Below are 19,035 nucleotides of genomic sequence, written 5' to 3' on the forward strand. Positions count from 1 at the left end.
CTGAATATGTGTATTTTTGCTTTCTCTATTTGTAGCAGATGAGATTATTCCCAAACAAACTAACCCCACGAATATGGTTGCAAAAATCAGTAGTAATTGATAAAGCAATAATATGGCATGGTTTCTATATGCATGTGTAGTGTGTTGCAGTAGGCAGTAGGTAGCCAGTACCAGAAAGCAGAAGGAAGTCATCTTGAGGATCCAATCTCCAAACAGGCAAAGATGAGCTGCCAGAATCGAGGACCATATGGAAGCTTTATCAGAAGAAACACCCCCGCAGAGCTTACAAGTCCCGTTAGGCAGAATCTCCATTTTCAGTCCAGATTCTCCTCAGCCCTCTGCTCTCTGTTAACAGCTCTGCAGACATCCCTGTCCCTCTGTCCTGGCATGTTCATCAGCTGTGTAAGCCCAGAGCATCTATGGCACCAGCCCCATGAGTTTAGCAGGAGCTGGGAGCTTCTCCCCTCAACCACGGGCAGCAGTTTCTGCTCTTACAGACAGTAATCTCTAGGTGACACCTACCTGAGTATTGGAATGGAATCCCCAGAACAATATTAAGTCCCAGAAGGGATTAACAGAAATTTGGTAATTGATAGTACAGGCTTTGGTGAATTCTTGAATGATACAGTATCCACAGAGCACCTGTCCAGAAAGGAAATACTTATTCTTCATAAAAACTGAAAGAATTAATTCTCAAAATAGTATAAACCAACCCATTTTGAAGTGATCAAAGATTTTTCAGAAAATAAAAATATCATTTCATTTCAGGACTCTAGATTTCCAAAAGGACTCCCCAAGGGAGTGAATACTCATGGTCCATACCATCCATCAAACAGCACTGTAGCAGTGATGATTTTAATCTGAAAATAGTAGAAATCAAGAACTACCCTTAGCAGCTTGCTACTAAGAAAACTTCAAAGTGGGTTTGTTTGTACAATTTTATCTTTAAAAAGACACTGCTCTTTGGATAAGATAACAAGTAATTTCATTCTACAGACGTAAAAAGCTTTGCTTTTACATCTATTTATGTACAAGATTTATGATTGTAATTTTGTAATTCACAGTATAGTGGTACCCACTTCAACAGTATTCAGAACTCAGTGATATGGTTGCACAGAAAAAAATAAAAACAACAAGATACTTACAAAAGTCTTGTTTGTCTCTGTGTACTGCTTTTATTTTCTCTGTGTGTTTTCCTTTAGCCTTTATCACCATTTTATAGACCTAAACCAAATTTTCCCTATGTACTGCTTAAAACACCATCTGTCTTCAGAAATACTTTCACAAATATGCAGTTCAACATTTTTAAAAAGCTACCTAGGAGATCCTGCAATTATGATGTAATAAACTTTCTTCATCTCTCTCCATCATTTCTTAAGACTTTTTTTAATGTTTTCCAAGAGAGTTGCTTCTTGCCACAGCAAGTTATTTGTTAAATATATGGGAGGCTTTGAAGAGAGAAACCTTTTGTCACCTTCTCATCTAACATTTCAGAAAGATCCAGTGAGCTCTCCAGAAAACATGGAGGAAAAGAAGTATCCAGGAGATGTCTCCATACCAAGTCCTAAACCCAAGCTCCATTCAAGAGATCTCAAAAAGGAACTCATCACGTGAGTCACAAAAAATGGCACGTTCTCCTCTGCCCCGTTAAAGACTGGCTATACAGTTGTTCTGAGTGCTGGTTTGGCAGGATTTGCAGGAGCTGAGCAGGGAGACTTGCAAGACAGTTCACTGCAGGTAGTTAGTTCCCTGTTGTGTCTATGCAACTGGGTAGATGTCAGGTCTGGAGCTGAAACAAGGCAGGGGAGGCCTGAGGGTCTGGACAGATTCATGGCTGACGTTATACTGGATATCCTCCTTTTTCCTCAGACAGGCAGGCGACAAATGGGCAACACCTCCTTCTACAAAACACAGTTTTGTACTGTGGTACAGATTGGCTGTGCTAATGCTTACATAATTAAATAAACTTTATTTGGACAATTGTCATTATAGATCCACTGTTGACAGTTTGCAGGGAAGTGCAAGGGATTCCTCAGATAGGAAACATGCAAAGATCATAGAAAGATAAAATGCAAGACAGAAGCTGCCTCAGGGTTTTCTAAGCTGTACAAAATTTATATTTAATTCCTTTATCTGCTTCCTTCAAAGCAGAGTTAGTTATTCTGTTCTGTTGAAAAACCAGTGGATGCACAAATTCACACTCCGCAAGAATATTGTCTTAAGTTCCAAAACATTACTGCCTAAAACTGCAAAGAAAACAGGATAATTCCATTAAATCTTTCTTCACGCAAGAACTTCTTTCAGTTTAAAATCCTTTCAGTAAAATTGTCCCAGTCAGTTTGTAACACAAGTCGATTTTTAAAATCTCATCTAGGCTCTTTGCAAGAACCCTTTGGATTCACAACACTATGTTGGTATCAATAGAGTGTTTTCACTGTAACAGTCAGCTAGGACTTAGCAATCATTTGCACCACTTTTCTTTCTGTCCCAAACCAGAGCACATCTCTCTAGACAAGTCCACTCTGTATTGCTTAGTGGTGATAGCCCATAACATATCACTGCAAGCTCACCCAGAAATAAATGAGTTGTAGTCCATCCCCTTGTGTCCTGCTCCCCAGACTCAGTGCCACTGAATCAGTTAGACCCACCCCTGTCTCTAGAAATTACATTTCCCTGGGGCAAGCTGCTGTGAAGAGTGATTTTTTTTCCCTCGTGTTGTGCAGTCTGCATGTTGTCTACTTTCCACATTATATCTGCAGTTGTAGTTCATGACCTAAATTACCACAGGTCAGGTTTGTTTTGTCTCTTCTAAAACAAACGCATACAAAAACCACTGAGAGTTTATTTGGTGAAGACTAATGGCTTTTCTTTTGTAATCTTTGTTCCTTTGTGATATTGACCTGTTTTGAGATGTCTGTGAAATACTTTCCTGCTCTCCTAAATAATAATTCCCAGAGTATTTACAAGGGTGATAATCAGTTTACAGAGGTTTTACTGGATTATTTTCAAACAGTGAGTAGAAACAGACATCTAAAATGTAACTGTCCAGGAAAATAAGCAATAGTTTCAATTTATCAGAATAATCTATAGATAATACAAGGAATAGACTACATTTCTATGATACTTTTGAGCTCAGAACTTATACAGGACAATTCAATACAGGTGGCTCCATCATGAGGAAGTTTTTAAAATGGCATTTGCACTTGCAGAAAAGAAACTTCTGACATGGTTATCTTAGTTGCAGTGAACTAATTTATAAATGCCATGTGCTTTCTATATTTCCATAATAAAAGAAGACATAGTCCTTTATAAGGTGACTCTGAAGGATTTGTGTTAGTGTTGTAAAATGCTGTACAAAGGTATACTTAATTTACCTACTCCTCTGCCTCCATGCATAAATTGCATTTCTTGGTATCTTTGCCCTCTTGCAGAGGACTGCATCCCAATTTGATAAATGAGCTCAGTGCTATGACTGAAGAAGGGCTGAGAAAAAAACAGAAGCTATAACATCTTCTCCAGGTCAAATGTCCCTCCACCTCTTAGCATAAAGGGCCTTATTTCTTGTGTTAAATGTACACCACCTTTATATTACTTCTCAGTTCAACTGAGATACACCTTGGGAAACTTTTGTTCTCATTCTGATCTTCAGCTGGGTGAGCTTGGTGTCCTTTCTGTTCTTCAAGTGGAAAGAATACATAATTTTTCAACTGTCAACAAATAAATATTGGATGTGTTTCTAAAGAAAGTGCTTTATTTTAATCAGAAGTCAAGGCAATTATTTTGAATATTACTCTTGGCCTGTGTTCTGCAGGAGGTCAGATCAGAGACTTCATTGCTGACTTTTATGAATTGTTGTTCAGAATTGGTACCAGTGATGAAACTGTCCTTTTAAGAACCCATTGTAACCAAAAAATTTATAAAGTATGGTGCTTTCATATTATATTGATTTTAAACAAAAAAACAAGCAAACAAACAAAGTTTTTGACTCATTTGCATAGTAGAAATTAGAAAACTTTTTCCCATCTATGTTTCAAGTAATAATTGCAAACTAGATGTGTAAGCTTTGCTTGTTTTCTATAGTGTCATGACTGTGTTGAGATGAATAATGATGAAAGTGATTGCCCTGAGGATCACGATGGAATTCACCACAGGCTGAGCTGTGTGGGGTTTTGTACATACTCTGATTTCTCATTGCATCTTCTTTGCATAGCTGTCCAACTCCAGGATGTGATGGCAGCGGTCACGTAACAGGAAACTACGCCTCACACCGCAGGTAAGAAACAACAGGAAGCCTAAAGGAGGAAACAGAGCTACTTTTAGCTATTGCTGTCTTAGAAGGTTTTTATATTAACCATGGATAAGTCTTCAAAAGTAACTTGCAGAGGATAATCCACACAGAAATATGGCCAGGTTTTGTGGTTTTGTTGTATTTTGTGAAGATCTGGAATCAACAGACTGGTGGTGTTAAGCAGGATATACTTATTAACATGTAGCTGCTGAGACCTGTAGAGAAGACATTTAGAAAAGTTTTCATTTCCCTGAGTGTACAAGCACTCTGTAGAGACATTGGTGTGTGAGATTCTAAATGAGGTTTCTGCATACACCTTTACGAATGGCTTTGAAATGAATAATCTGATAACAAGCTGAGGATGATAAATATTTTCCTCAGAGTAGTCTACTGTCAATAGCCAATACCTGGGGGCTGAAATGATCATTTCCTGACTTTCCTTTTGGGAGCAGGATGGAGGCAATTTCTGTCTTTTCCAAGCCACGTGGACCAGATGCTCTACCTGACCTTCATGTAGGTAACATAAAGGAAGGACTCTGGACTACTGCCTTCTATGCAAAGCTTTACAGAGGCATAGAAACCTTTGGCCCTGGCTGTATATCTTTCCAGTAATTTAAGAACCACAGCCTGATATTGAGTGCTCCTCCTCTGACAAGAGCAAATATTTGAGGATCTCTTTTTTCCCATTATAACTCATAGATTGTCTAGAGGTTGTCGTTGTAAGAAAAAATATTCTATTCTATTAAAGATTTCACATTGTGGTTTTTTTTTTTTTTTTTTTTAGTGTTTCTGGGTGCCCATTAGCTGACAAGACATTAAAATCCCTTATGGCTGCTAACTCTCAGGAGCTTAAGTAAGTATTGATAATAGCACAAATGTTACTGTTATTTATCTTCAATCAACATGTTCCCTACGTTAATGCAGTTGTTCATTTAAATTGCTCTGAGCTACGTCAAACCTTTGTTCAAAACTTGAAGTGAATTGGTTTGAAAGCTTTTGAATGAAATAGAGTTTACTTTTCTCCATTTGTCTTTCTTCATTTTTGTACCCTTTCATTTTCATGAATTAACCAGGATCTGGGGGAAAAAAAATTGTAAACACTATGAGAGAGGCTGGTGTCACAGTATTTCTGAATCAGAGAGAAATGGAAATATCTAACATGTAAAACTGATCTGGCAGATAACTTAGTCTGATCCAGTTAGAATAATTTAGAATTATCAGAAATAAATCTAGTTAGAATAAATCCAAAAATGAGATCAGAACTGCAAATAATTTTTTATCATTCACTACCATATACCATGAGTTTAATGTCACTGAAGCAGACATCAAGTCATATGATTTTGTGCTGGCATAGTTCTCACCATGAAATGTCACTTACAAAAGGACTGTGAAGGCTCTGCTATATAGACAGATGTATAGGGACATATGAATATTTCAAAAATCTGTAGTCAAGAGGCACTGGCAACCAGTCATCTAGTTATTGAATTGGCTTTGTCAATAAGGATGTGGGGAAGAGGAAAGGATAATTAGACTTCTTTCATAGCTTTCCCTCTGCAACTTGTAAATTAGATCCCATAATAGATGGCTTGGAAAAACTCATGAATGTGTATAAAAGGGGAGAATCCCATGACTGTCCTTTCTGTCCTTTAGGATCATGCCTAGTCCAGATAGAAGAAAGTAAAGTCTGATCATGGCTCTATTATGCTGTTCAAATGGTACTTATTAATAAATAGAAGTGACTACATTTAGGCTTGAATCAGTATTTAGTCACAAGACAGCTTCATCAGATGAAATGTTAGTGGTGTCACCCTCTACAACTTGGAACATAAAGAAAATGCTGAACTGCTGGTAGATAGGGAGTTGAACCTTCTGGAGATGCAGCAAAATGGCAAAGAAAGGCCATTTATATTGGCAACTGTTGAAAGTTGTTCCCAAAGGCAGTAGGTAAACTGATACAGTGGCACAAAGTTTCAGTTTTAACATCACTGAGTCTCAAAGGTATAAAATTTAGGTTCAGTTTGTTTTAAAAAGAGCAGCAGAAGAAGCAAGGAGCTGACTTGTGAAAATGCTGACAAATTTGAAATCGTTTGCTGAGTCATATATATTTGTCCCTGCTTTTGTTGGCTTTCTGCCATACATAGACACTCACACAAATATTTTGAATAGTTGCTCCTCATGCAGTCCCCCCCTTCCCCATATTCATGTGTGAATAAGGAAATTTGCATACCAATATGGTTATTTTTCCACTAAAGCTTCTAGAGTTTTGGTCATGCCATAAGGAAAGAGGAGCAACAGCATATGACTTAAATGACAAACTGCACACTGTACGCCATGTATAATAAGTGAGTTGTGAAAGGCAAAGTCAAAGTTCATGAACATTTCACAGACAGAAATATGTTGCATAACGCACTTAGCATTTAATTTCAATTAACTAGAAAAAGAGCAAAAATCAAAATCTGTTCACAGACAATTTGCAAAAAGAAAAAGGGCTATATAAAATTATTTTCCACAAATGTACCACCTTATTTTAGCTTCCTGCAAACAGTGTGCAGGTGAAATTTTAACTAAAACTTTGCTCTCGATAGGTGTTGGCTAAGTGAAATCTTATGTCAAAAACTGCATTCGCACTTTCACTGGCATAGTATAGTAATATAAATAGTTAATTTTTCTATTGCTGTATGAGCAGAGGCCATAAATGCTCATAGAATCAGGCCACGAAAGGACCCTCATGTAGTTAGACATGAATATGAAAAAGCTGTGTCTTTTTTCCAAATGTTATTCATGTTTAATTTGCCAGAATCAAGATACGATTTTGGCTTTAATTATGAAACTCTAAGCCAGCAATGATACAAGGCTTCCATGTGATCTGCAGTTGGGAAATAAGGAAGATCTGTTCAGAAAGTAAGCCTCTGAGTCAGATTCAAGAATTATTTTTTTTTTTTTTTTACAGAGGATTCTTGCTGCACACAGCAATCTAAGGTGATCAAATTAAAACATACTAAATTTGATGATGACTCAGATTTTAAAGCTGCAAGGGATAGTTATGGCTGATTATTCTTTTTCACCAAAGAACTCACTTATCAAGCTTTAGAGAATTTTTAAAGTATATTTTATAAAGATATTTACTTCCAGTTCATAAGCTGTAAGGAATAGGTAGTCAGCCCTATCCTTAGACAAATTGTTGCAGTGGTTAAATGTCAATTTTTAGGAGAGATTCTAGCAGTTCTAGTTAGATTGCACACAACATGTTGATACTGACCCATATTCAATAGGCAGCATGACATATTTCAGTCAATGGTTTTCTCAGCTGACCTCTGTGGATTTGCCTTAACTACAGTTCATATCCAACCATCCCTGTGAGCTTTCTAGGAAATAAACGTAACAGAAATGCTCCAGGGCCTGCAGATCAGTGTATGAATTTTATGTACAGTTGTAGTTCATCTTCCTAAAGATAAAGCAATCCTTTTGGAGACGGGAACTAAATATCTGCTGCTTGATGCACAGTTATAAGAATTTCCTTGTGAAATTGCTGAGAGATTTGTTCTTGGAAAAAAAACTTGATGTATTGTAAAATAGTCTGTAACCTACGTCCTCTTGAGAGCTGACATCTTTCAGCCTGAGCTCCTGAAACCTCTGGCCTGCCAACGTAAATCTGATTTCTTTGGCTCTGAACAGGAATCCAAAACTGAGGATGAGTCCCTAAGCTGGGGCAGCAGTTCAAACTCATCAGCCAGTTAAAAGAGACACAGTATTACTGACTGGAAGGCAATACGTTGTTGGTGTACCTTGTATTGTGGAATTTCACAATCCATACAAACCAGTATTTGGAAAAACCAACCCAGTGGTAAAGCTTAGGTGTCTTGCTAGTGAAGCTTCTTACTAACGTGTTGGTAGTCCACTTGAAATCTCTCTCATAATTTCATCAGTGTTGATAATATCTCAGGCTCAAATCTTTAGTGGTTTCAAGAATACTTTGGTCTCTAATCTGGTTGTGAAATCTACCTGTTTATGGAAGTGGTAAACACAGATGGGGAGATTCAAATTTAGTTCGTCTTTCTTAAGTTCATAACTCTCAGACTCATGATCTGAATGTCTCCCACAAAGAGCTCTTACTGAATTAAAATCCATGTCCAGTCTATACAGACAGCTCTTCCATCTGTGATCATCTGATAAAACAAGTAGCCAAAATTAATACCCATACTATTTGGCAGGTGTTCCAGATTTACTTGTGAGCATTCACACTCTCCAGACATCTGCCCTTGCTGCCTGCTCCACATGACATTGTGCCCAGTCCTTGTCCCACATTCAGACAGGTCAACATTTAGCTCTACACAGTTGACCATATCTGGCACTCTGCAACCCACACCTCTGCCTTCACTGTCAGTGTGAGGCATGTCATTCTGCCAAAATATTTTGTTCAGAAAATGTAAATCATTAAATGTTTCCACAGTCTTTAAAAAAAAAAAAAGAAAAAAAGTCCCCTTCAGTTGAAATTATTTGCTGAATTCTGTTTGAATCAGTGAATAAATCTGGTCATGTCCAAAAGAAGTCACATTTTTGACAATTTAATTGTTCACAGAAAAATAGTTTTAAATACTCTGTGAAGAGATACACCTGCACACTCAGATATGATATCAAAATTATGTTTGTAGATGTTTTCCATGGTGAGTAGAATAAATCACTCATCTCCTCAACTCAGGAAAGATTTGGTAGCAACTGAGACTCTTAAGGGATCATTGAACAGTGCAAGTTTCCTTTATGATATGGTACAAGAGTACCTCGTACAACTCTTTCTATAATTCTGAGTCTGTGTACAAATCATTCAAAGGGCCCATAGGGATGCTTAGCATGAGAACTTTGTGCTGTGTAATACAGAAACAGAAATGGCTGGCATGACTTCTAAAGGGAAATACTTATTTTGTGCTGCTTTGTGTGCTAAGGTGTGTTTCTCACCTCTTAAAAAGAAAACAAGCAAACAACAACAACAACAACAAAACTCACACAAGAAATACAAATAATAATAATAAAAAAAAAGTCTAAAAAGTCTTTAACAACCCCCTGAACTTCTGTGATGGAAGGTGCTACCAGTAAGGTCCTGCTCCAAACCCCACAGAAGTCAGTGGAAAGACCAACTGACTCCAGCAGGTTTTTGAAGCCCACCCTCCCAGGCCACAAACAAAAACCCACAGTAACAGGCAGGTCTGTTTCTTTTCATTATATGGGTGGTTTAATATTAAACAGTCATACTTTAAAAGGCTTGTTTGCTGCACACACAGAGAGAAAGCCCTTAACTATGAGACATAAGCATAATCCAACTGCCAAGCTGAATACCCAATTGAATCTAGTGCTAGAAAGATATGGGCCCGTTGTATGCATACACTGCTAGAATATACAAATTATTAAATCCACATTCTGACTCTCATCTACTGATACCCAAAAGTAACACTGCTTCTCTGCTACCATTTCCCTTTCTGTAAACACTGGCAAAGTGCATGTTTATATCTGTACCTGAAAACATCAGAATAACAACAAATAAACACATAATGGTAAATTTACAAATAGATCTATATCAAGCTGATTTTGGTGTTTTGTTTTGTTTTGTTTTTTTTTTGTATTGTTGATCCTGTACAAGGAAAAATGTCTGGTGTAAACAGTGTTATAAACTGATTAAACCTACACATCATATGCAATATGTTCACATTGTTTACTAAAACTATTATAAAAGAAAAAAAAAAGTGTGAAAGGAGACTGTTCATTTAAAAAAAAATCAAGAACTATGAATTATGCAACAAAAGCTCTGCTGTTCTTTTTCCCACCCTAGACAAAATGCAGAAGGTACACAATATTTAAAGTGTGCCTTTGAAGCCATATGTTGTAAGCTCCCTGTATTATTCTATAGGTGCCCGACACCCGGCTGTGACGGCTCGGGCCACGTGACGGGGAACTATGCATCCCACAGAAGGTAAAAACCATCCCACCACACGGGGCTCCAGCACTCAGGGCTCTTGGCAAGCAGCAGCAGAGAGAGGTGGCTTTTATTCTGTGTGCTTCTTTCAGCTTATCTGGTTGTCCTCGTGCCAGGAAAGGAGGTATCAAAGTGACTCCTACCAAGGAAGAAAAAGAAGACCCTGAACTTAAGTGAGTACAAAAGTAGTGGTCTGCCACCAGTGGGGGAAAAAAGCCCATATGACACTGGGACTTGAGGCATCACAGGAGATGTCCCAGTTAACCTGAGCCACTTGAGAACAGGGCCCAGAGCTGGAGCCAAACCCAGTGTTTCTGCTTCTAGAGATGCTGGTGGAGTCCATCACCCTGGAGTTTGAAGGGTGAGGAAGGATTGCTCTATCTGCCTGCATTGGTCCAATTATTTTCAACAGTTTTATGAAAATGCCACATGGTTGGAAAATTTGGATAAATGAAGGAAAACAAATTATTTCTGCCTGTTGTGAAATCTTAACATGTCAGCTAATTAAATCAGAGCAACACCTTCAAATTATGTCCCAGAGAAGTTAAATATCTGTACAGCTCATGTCTTTCCTCTATAAATAAATTAAAATTTCACTTAAAGTCAAAACTGGAAACTCACTAGAGATTTACTACATTCCATTAAAACAAGTAAATTATAATTGTCAGACTATAGATATGAAGATTTAGTTGCATATAATGTTGTTCATAATGCTTGCTAATAATCTAGAGGGGGCTGCACAACATTGGCAAAGCAGCACAAAAAAATCCCAAACCCTTCTTTGCAATTTTTTTGCATGAGATGATAACAAGTTTTTCAGGTACAGGGACCCATCCCTTGCCCAAAACCTTGAGGAGATAAAAGTGGACTTTCTGTACACTTGCAGAAGTGTGATTGCCTGAGGTAGAATTTCAAATTTCTTCTCTGGTAAAATACTAGCTAAATGAATGTTTTAGTTTCTTAGGCTGTACACCTGTATTTTACATTGTCTAGTCTTCAGAGCTGCTGAACCCCCTTAACTCAGCTTGACATGAATTGGATGCTCAGGTACAGTGTTGTCTCCAGGGACTGAGTTTTAATTCACTAATGCAGGGTGGCACGGGCAGTTGGAATTATTTTCTCAGCTTTTCTTGAGACTGTCTTCGCCTGTTCTCTCCAGTGAAAACAGGGGTTCTTTTGCTGTGTTTCTGTAGATGTCCAGTGATAGGCTGTGATGGCCAAGGTCACATATCAGGTAAATACACTTCTCATCGCACTGCTTCTGGTTGTCCTTTGGCTGCCAAGAGACAGAAGGAGAGTCCTGTCAATGGGTCTTCACTATCCTGGAAACTGAACAAACAAGAGCTGCCACACTGTCCTTTGCCAGGCTGCAACGGGCTGGGTCATGTTAATAATGTTTTTGTCACCCACAGAAGGTATAACTTTGTGTTTTCTCTCTTCATTTTTCCTTAACATTCCACTGTTGAATTGGGAACATGGAAGGTTACAGTTTGAATGAATTGTTCTGAAGTCTCTTAAGTAGTAACATAGTTTACATTGCAGCTTAATTAATATTGTTCAGAATAACTTGCGGAGAGTTGGACTCAACTTTTAGCTCTTTTTCTATGTTCCCACTGCTGCATGACTTTCCAACGACTTTTCTTTAGATTAGCACAGTTTCTATTTGGTTTAAAATGTAAGAGAGTTCTTTCCTAGACAAATGTGGCGTTGCACATGTATATCTTTTGTGGAAAATGCAAATATCATTGAAACGCCACCAAAAAAAGATTTAACAAGAGCAATGGCTGCACTCATCTTTCTACCAGTGGAAAAGATTTTTATTCATAAACTTCGTATTTAAATAGCCAGAACCACATAGGAAAGTGAACATGTAGAGCTCATGGATTACACAAGTTTGAAGTTGTAACAATCTTGCAGAGAAAGCTATCCTTACAAAGCAGGAATCACACATATAACCAGTAATAATAAACAATATCATTTTATATTTCACTGTGAAAACACTAGTATAATTTGGCCACATTATATCAATATTACCCAAAGAATCTGGCTATAGAATCTGAACTAATACCTGGCAAAGCTCGTCTTTTGTCTGTAACAGGAGTTAAGTCTGTATTCTATGCTCCCTTTGCTTGCTTTCTAACACTCTGAAATAACTGCTCCAACACAAGAACATCCAAGGTGACTTGAACAAATTTGGTTAGAGTCCAGTGTTATCCCAACTTCTTGAGCCTCGTCCCACATTAAAGTCTTTAGATTAGGACACTGCTGTAAATTTGGGTTAATTAACTCACGCTAAGCAATATGATAACTTCCAGAAAGTAACATAAATAGTATGTTAGCTGGTTGCAACTCATACTACAGATAATTTCTGGCCTACTTAAGTCTGAATCACATTAGTTAAAATGAGATAGCAAATGTATTTTTCTGATAGGATACCCTTTCCTAGCACGCTAGAAATCTAACATGTAGCCCATGGCTTTAAGCCAGTCTTCCCACCAGTTATCTGCGCTGGGCAGAAATACTAAGCAGCATTTTAGAACTGGAAATCTAGCATGTTTCCCTTTATAGCTTTTCATGAAGCGAGTGTGAGGCTAACCTCAACATGCAAAAGCTGCTTTTTTTTTCCCCATGTGGAAATATCATGTCTGTTAGGATTTTTCTTTGTAATTTTCACACATGCACAAACCCCAACCATTTTCCTGGGGACGGAAATTTTCCTTCACTACTTACTTGGCTACATCTGAATACAAATCCTTCTGCCAGTTTTTCAGCATATGGGTATTTCGTCTTTGTTATTTATAAAGATAGTATTAAGACAGTGCTACTCATCTTAGCCCTTTAGTGGGCTATAAAAATTGCCTCAGATAATTACCAGCTGATGAAATTGTAAGCTTTGAAATAGCAAAATGTAATTTAATGTGAACAGTGGTTAAAAAGCAAACTGAGTATGTAATAGAAGCATTCAAAAAAGCTATTACGGTCTATAGGGTATATCCAGACTTATTACTTTATTGATCATTATTATGTATTAACAAAATGATACAATAGCTGTGCACCCTGGAAATCATCCCATTATTTATTTTCTTTTTAGGATAGTAAACTTACCATTTGAAAGGACCATACTGCCCATCTCCTCTGGAGCACAAGCTCTCAATAAAAACAATTTAGAGTTTTTATTTATAAGTGTTAGAACTTCAAGAATTCTGTAAAAGCATCTTTACTCAATAGGAGCTGCCACTGTTATTTTGATTATTTTGAAATATGATTAAGAGTTGTTTACTTATAGGTTGAGATTTTTGTGCCAATTTTCAAGCTGGAATATAAAGTTAAATGGCTTTTTATGAGTTATGTCATTCCCTGAAGCTATGCTATAATGGACATACTGATGTGACCTTAGGTACAGAGGTCTGTCCAAGTGCATGATAATATTGCCTGAAAGGATTGTTGCCATTTTCAAGTGGGTGCTAATGTTGTTGTTTGGTTTTTTTTGTTTTGTGTTTTTTCCTATCTGTTTCAGCCTGTCTGGTTGTCCTCTGAATGCTCAAGCCATAAAAAAGGGCAAAATTTCAGAAGAATTAATGACTATCAAGCTTAAAGCAAGTGGTGGTAAGGAGATTTGTAAAAGATGACATTTATTTAGATAGAAGGGCCCTGACTCCCATTTATACTTCTGCCCCTTTATGCCATTCTGGCATTAATTCTCACTCCTTTCAGTTTTCTCTAGCAATAGCAAATCTTGAATAACAAAAATCTTTGCATAAGAGGTTATAAAATTCTTCTCATTTATATAATGATAACTCAACATTCAAGGTGTGCTCTCATATTTTCTCTGAGCATTATTTTTTGATTTGAAGATGCTTTTAATATTGTGATTGCTAATAAATTATTAGTTACAGGTTAGGAGGACTTAGCTATCTGAAGAAGGGAAAAAGGGAAAAATATCATGTGCAGAAATTGACTTCTCTCCCTAACTTGAACACTACATGGTTTACTTTCTATGCAGTACTTTGACAATTTTTCTAACCCATATAGTAAGTGTAAAGGAATAATTACCAAATAGATATAGGGGAAAATACATAAGTCTCCTTTTTCTCATACAGCATGCTTTATTAAGGGCTTTTAGCAAGGCTTCAGGACATTTAGTCTTTATGCTCCCAGCTGCTGAGGAAAAAGGTTGTGTTACATTGGGCAATGAGTTTGCTTCCATGTGTCCGTGTTATCTCTGCAGCAGGGATGGTTACTTACAGATTTCCCAGGCTGGCTCCCCAGTAGACTCTGTTTAGGGCTTTAGGTTTTAAAGTAGTAACAACAAAAGTGGCACAAATCTCTAGGCAGAGCTGGTCTCAGAGTCATACTGAGCAGAAAGAGGGATGTGTTGCCAGCAGTTGTAGCTGCTCAGTATTTTTCAGGACAAGACTTTCACTGAAGAACCAAAGGGTTTTTTCTTTGCTAACTTGTAGGGATGTAAAATTCTTCCTTCCTTTTATTTTTTTTTTTTTCCTCTGTAATGCTTGCTAGCTTTCTGACACTTTCCCTTTTAGTGTTATTTAAATTTCACTATTTAGCACATGTAACTAAAGCTGTGCTTCTGGAAGTTATTCTGCACAGAGATTTGCCCCCACAGAACATCCTGCAAAATCAGAAGCAGGTATAATTGCTGGCAGTAAGCATATCTATACCAGTGAAGGAGTTACCCTAGGATGTTCTCTGCAAAAGAAGGGCTGCTGTTACTTTTCTTTTAAAATTGAAAACAAAAAACCAAAAACATTGTAAATACTTCCTCACATTTTATGATAAACTTTCCTCTTTCTAGGCAATTTTACTATTCTGCATGCTCCAGCTTGTAAGTTGCATGTTGCACTTTAAAAAAAGAACTGTGAAACACAGACTCAGAAAGCCCCTTCTATGTTTCTGCTCACATAGATGTTTTACAGCTAGGAAGCAATTTTGACAATAAAAGCAAAGAAAGAGGCAATTTAAGGATCAATCATTTGATCAAAATCTTGTTTTCTTACTCCTTTTCAGTAACAGGTAATGCAGCTTGTTAGTCATCCATCCATTTATATGTGGACACTTTAAATCTGATATTGGTATTTTCAACTATTTGCAGGTATTGAGAGTGATGAAGAAATCAGACACCTGGATGAGGAAATAAAAGAACTGAATGAATCCAATCTTAAAATTGAAGCTGATATGATGAAACTTCAAACCCAGGTATGGCACTGATGTGAGAGTTTTACCTTTTATTATGCTGTTTTTAAGCACAAAAAATAAATGTTCTGTAAACACTATGTTTAAACACAGTTAGCCTCCTGTGTACTTGTTTTTCCATCACTCTGTGACACTTAAAAGTGCCAAAATCCTACATGCTTTTATGTCAAGTTATTGTTTGTTTTCTGTCAATAAGCAGCAGGCTCCTGGGGATTGTCTTAAAGATCTGGTGAATGACAAATTCAGGGCAGTTTGGAGTTAATCTTGGCAAGCAGAAAAACCATATTTACCAAACAAAACATTCATTTTCCTTTGTTGACCCAAGCTCTGTTGACCAATCTGTGTGGAATCTCATGACTGCAGTTTCTAGGGAGGATACCTCTTACCAGCACACTCCAGCTCTTAATGCAAGTTGACTTTGTTCTTATGTGTACCTAAGAAAATCCCCCTAGTTCAGTTCACCCACTGTCAGTTATTCAAATAGTTTGATTTTTGCCTCCAGACAACACCTGGTAAAGAATTGATGCCTTTTGCTAATTTGTGTAGTAGAAGAGTTTGACAAGAACTATTGAAAAGAGTCATTCTCTTCTTTTTTTTTTATTTAAATATATTGGAGAGATTAAATTTGCTTTACTATACTGATGGTGGCTCTATTGAGCAAGCTGAATATGTTCAGCCTATATACACCTGGAAGTTCACCTGGAGAGACTGGATAAAAGCAAGAGCAGAAGCTTGCTCAATGTTTTGAGAGTAAGAGTTGAAGAAAAAAGTTCTTAAATGACATCTGGAAACTGAATACAAGTGTAAACTGATCTAAACCAGACTAAGTGTAACCATGCCCCTCTGTATTTGTACCACACTGCAAGGTATAGTGTTGAGTCATGCTGGTTTTGGAATAACCACTGTGTGCATGGTCTGGATAAAGGTGAATTTTATGCCATCTATGCTAGATCTAAATAATCTGGCTTCACACCACAAAGGCTGTGGGGATATCCATCCCAAACTACACTGTTGCTAACCCCAGCCAGCCCACAGCTTTACCCTCCACCCAGGAGCAGGGCAGGAAAGTAGCACAAAAGCTGTTACCCATGTCCTTGCTATTGTGATCCACCCGCAGGGATGCTGCAGGAGCAGGACAGCAATATAAACATTAACCTCCTTTCTCCTTCCCTCTGCCAGCCCTGCGGTCACACTGTCCACCCCAGCTCCACACTGACCTTCACACTCCCTCCAGTGCCTCCCTACCACAAGGTTTCTCCAAGAACCAGCAGCAATGTCCATCAGTTCAAAGCAAATACAACCTCTTCCTTGCTGTGAATATTCTGTGGAGAATTTAGGTCTCTCCTAAAAAACCCATACCTGAGTTTCAGACCCATTGTGGCCCCTCTCACAATCACTCAACTGTCCTTTTGGGTTTGAACCACAGTTACAACGCTGCTAAGGGTCTCTCTGAGTGTTTGTACCTGTCTGTGTCCTTTAGATCACATCTATGGAGAGCAATTTGAAAACAATAGAAGAAGAGAACAAACTCATAGAGCAGAACAATGAGAGCCTGCTGAAGGAGTTAGCTGGCTTAAGCCAAGCCCTCATCTCCAGCCTCGCTGACATTCAGCTTCCACAGATGGTAAGACCATAGCCAGAGGCTTCACACCTTCCTTAAGACTTTTTTGCCAGCACTTGAAGCAGGTGAGCAAGCTCAGGGACCAGCAGGAGCACTGGAGCTGGATTAGCAGAGAGCTCTTTTAGGCCAATTTACTCTGTAGAGATGCTGGATCATGAGATCCACGTGATAGTAGGTGCAGTTGCTTCCAGGACTGAGCCATCCCTGGTCTCTCTGCCCTGGACTGCACTGTACAGGACAGGCCTTTCCCCATCCCTCCCTAGCAGAATGTCCACCCTGAAGAAAGAATGAAAACTTCACACCAAGAATCCATATTTACTCTGCTCCTAGATCAAAACTTTAACCCACTTCATACAGGTGACTTTTCTGGCGCCAACAAAGCTGTGCCTCTTCAAAAACTCCGTGTCCCTGATGTCTTACTTGCAAACACAGCCCAAATCCACAACACTACTTGAGTGTCCAGAGTTCGAGTCCCCCTTTTCCCCCACCCTTTCTCAGGGCTGGTGCTGGGAGATTGGTGAGGACGGTTACAGAGATGTCAGCCACAATGCCATAGCCTCCATAAAAAAGCAAGTTAGGCTGACAATAATATCTCCAACCCCTTTTCCTGCTTGGACAGTGTGTGGTTCCCTCAGCATATACAACTCCTTTCATTTCTACAACCCCTCCACGAATTTGGATGTCTGCCCTGTTTATGACTTCTCCCTAGCTGCCATATCGCTGCTTTTTCATGCTTTGGGGTTGGGTGCTTGAGTTCTTTTTTTTTTTTTTTTTGGCCTTAATTTTCTCTCCTACAATTATAATCTGTTTTGTCTTCATTTAGGGGCCAATCAGTGAGCAGAATTTCGAAGCATATGTAAATACACTCACAGACATGTACAGCAATCTGGAACGGGACTATTCCCCCGAATGCAAAGCTCTGCTGGAAAGTATCAAACAGGCAGTGAAGGGCATCCATGTGTAGGATGTGAAAGCTGCTGGGCAACAGAAATTACTTAACAGCAGTAAACTCCAGATGGATCTGTTAGGAGTTCATGTACTGCTAAGGGGTGTAGGTTGCCATGCTGCATTTACAATTGCAACATTGCACTAATTTTTTTCCCAGCTGACGTAAAAAAAAAAAATAAAATGAAACCACAACAGACTATTTGTATTAACAGCAATGCACTCTGTTAGTATATTGTATTTATTTCAGTACGATTCCTTTTTTTTTTTCTTCTTTTGCACTCAGTTTTTGTAAAGTGAATGTAAAAAGTGTGTGCGACTATTTTTTATATTTTTTATTTATTTCTAATCAAAGAGTTGTTTTTTTTATCTTTTAACAGCATTTTTGCGGTCTGCCATATTTTTACAAATGTGTTTATTAATTTATTTTCCAACGGGATTTTAAATAGACTGAAAGTTATACTGTAAATTAAATAACTTGCTGGGTTTGTACAGGAAGAAAAAAAAAAAAAAACTATGAAAGTAACAAATGACTGAACCGTGGTTCTAGTTTTATTTTCCTCACATCCTGCTTTTTTATAATGGCTTTGTATCAGAAATGGGTTTGCAGTAACACGAGATGTGAAGATGCCTGGAATGGGAAGATAAATGGTGCCCACTAGTGGGGAACTTGGGTTCTTAAAAGCACAGTATGCTGGAAAACAGTGTGTTAAAGAATACGTTAGCAATAATGAAATATAGCAATCAGCAAAGCACTTGACTTGGCTGTGTGATTTAGCCTATGCGAATGGTGATTTCAAATGTTTCAAGAGAACTTCAGATTTATTTTCCCACTGCAGTTTTTTTTCAGAGTTAGCTCATGGCGGGAAGTGCTCATTATCTCTAGGCGAGAAGGACCATTTGATAGGACTGGTCCTCTCGTAGTCCGAGACGTGGAGGTTTTAACAAAGTGGCCGGTATTGCTATGGATTTGGATGGGAAAAACACAAACGCATCCCAAGCTGA

General features: G+C 38.1%; 1 protein-coding gene across 1 annotated transcript in view; it reads left to right on the forward strand.

Moving 5' to 3' along the window:
• ST18 (suppression of tumorigenicity 18, zinc finger) overlaps positions 1-18,122 on the forward strand; it is a 165,355-nt gene extending 147,233 nt beyond the window's left edge. The window contains exons 14-23 of the mRNA XM_008943419.1: positions 1,495-1,610; positions 4,211-4,273; positions 5,073-5,141; positions 10,188-10,250; positions 10,346-10,426; positions 11,447-11,668; positions 13,771-13,859; positions 15,364-15,467; positions 16,945-17,088; positions 17,909-18,122. Coding sequence (XP_008941667.1) covers positions 1,495-1,610; positions 4,211-4,273; positions 5,073-5,141; positions 10,188-10,250; positions 10,346-10,426; positions 11,447-11,668; positions 13,771-13,859; positions 15,364-15,467; positions 16,945-17,088; positions 17,909-18,049 — 1,092 coding nt within the window. The 3' untranslated portion in view covers positions 18,050-18,122. The remainder of the gene's footprint in view (positions 1-1,494; positions 1,611-4,210; positions 4,274-5,072; positions 5,142-10,187; positions 10,251-10,345; positions 10,427-11,446; positions 11,669-13,770; positions 13,860-15,363; positions 15,468-16,944; positions 17,089-17,908) is intronic.
• Positions 18,123-19,035: the final 913 nt, after the last annotated feature.

Source organism: Merops nubicus, unplaced genomic scaffold (assembly GCF_000691845.1).
Source record: "Merops nubicus isolate BGI_N331 unplaced genomic scaffold, ASM69184v1 scaffold5597, whole genome shotgun sequence".
NCBI lineage: Eukaryota > Metazoa > Chordata > Aves > Coraciiformes > Meropidae > Merops > Merops nubicus.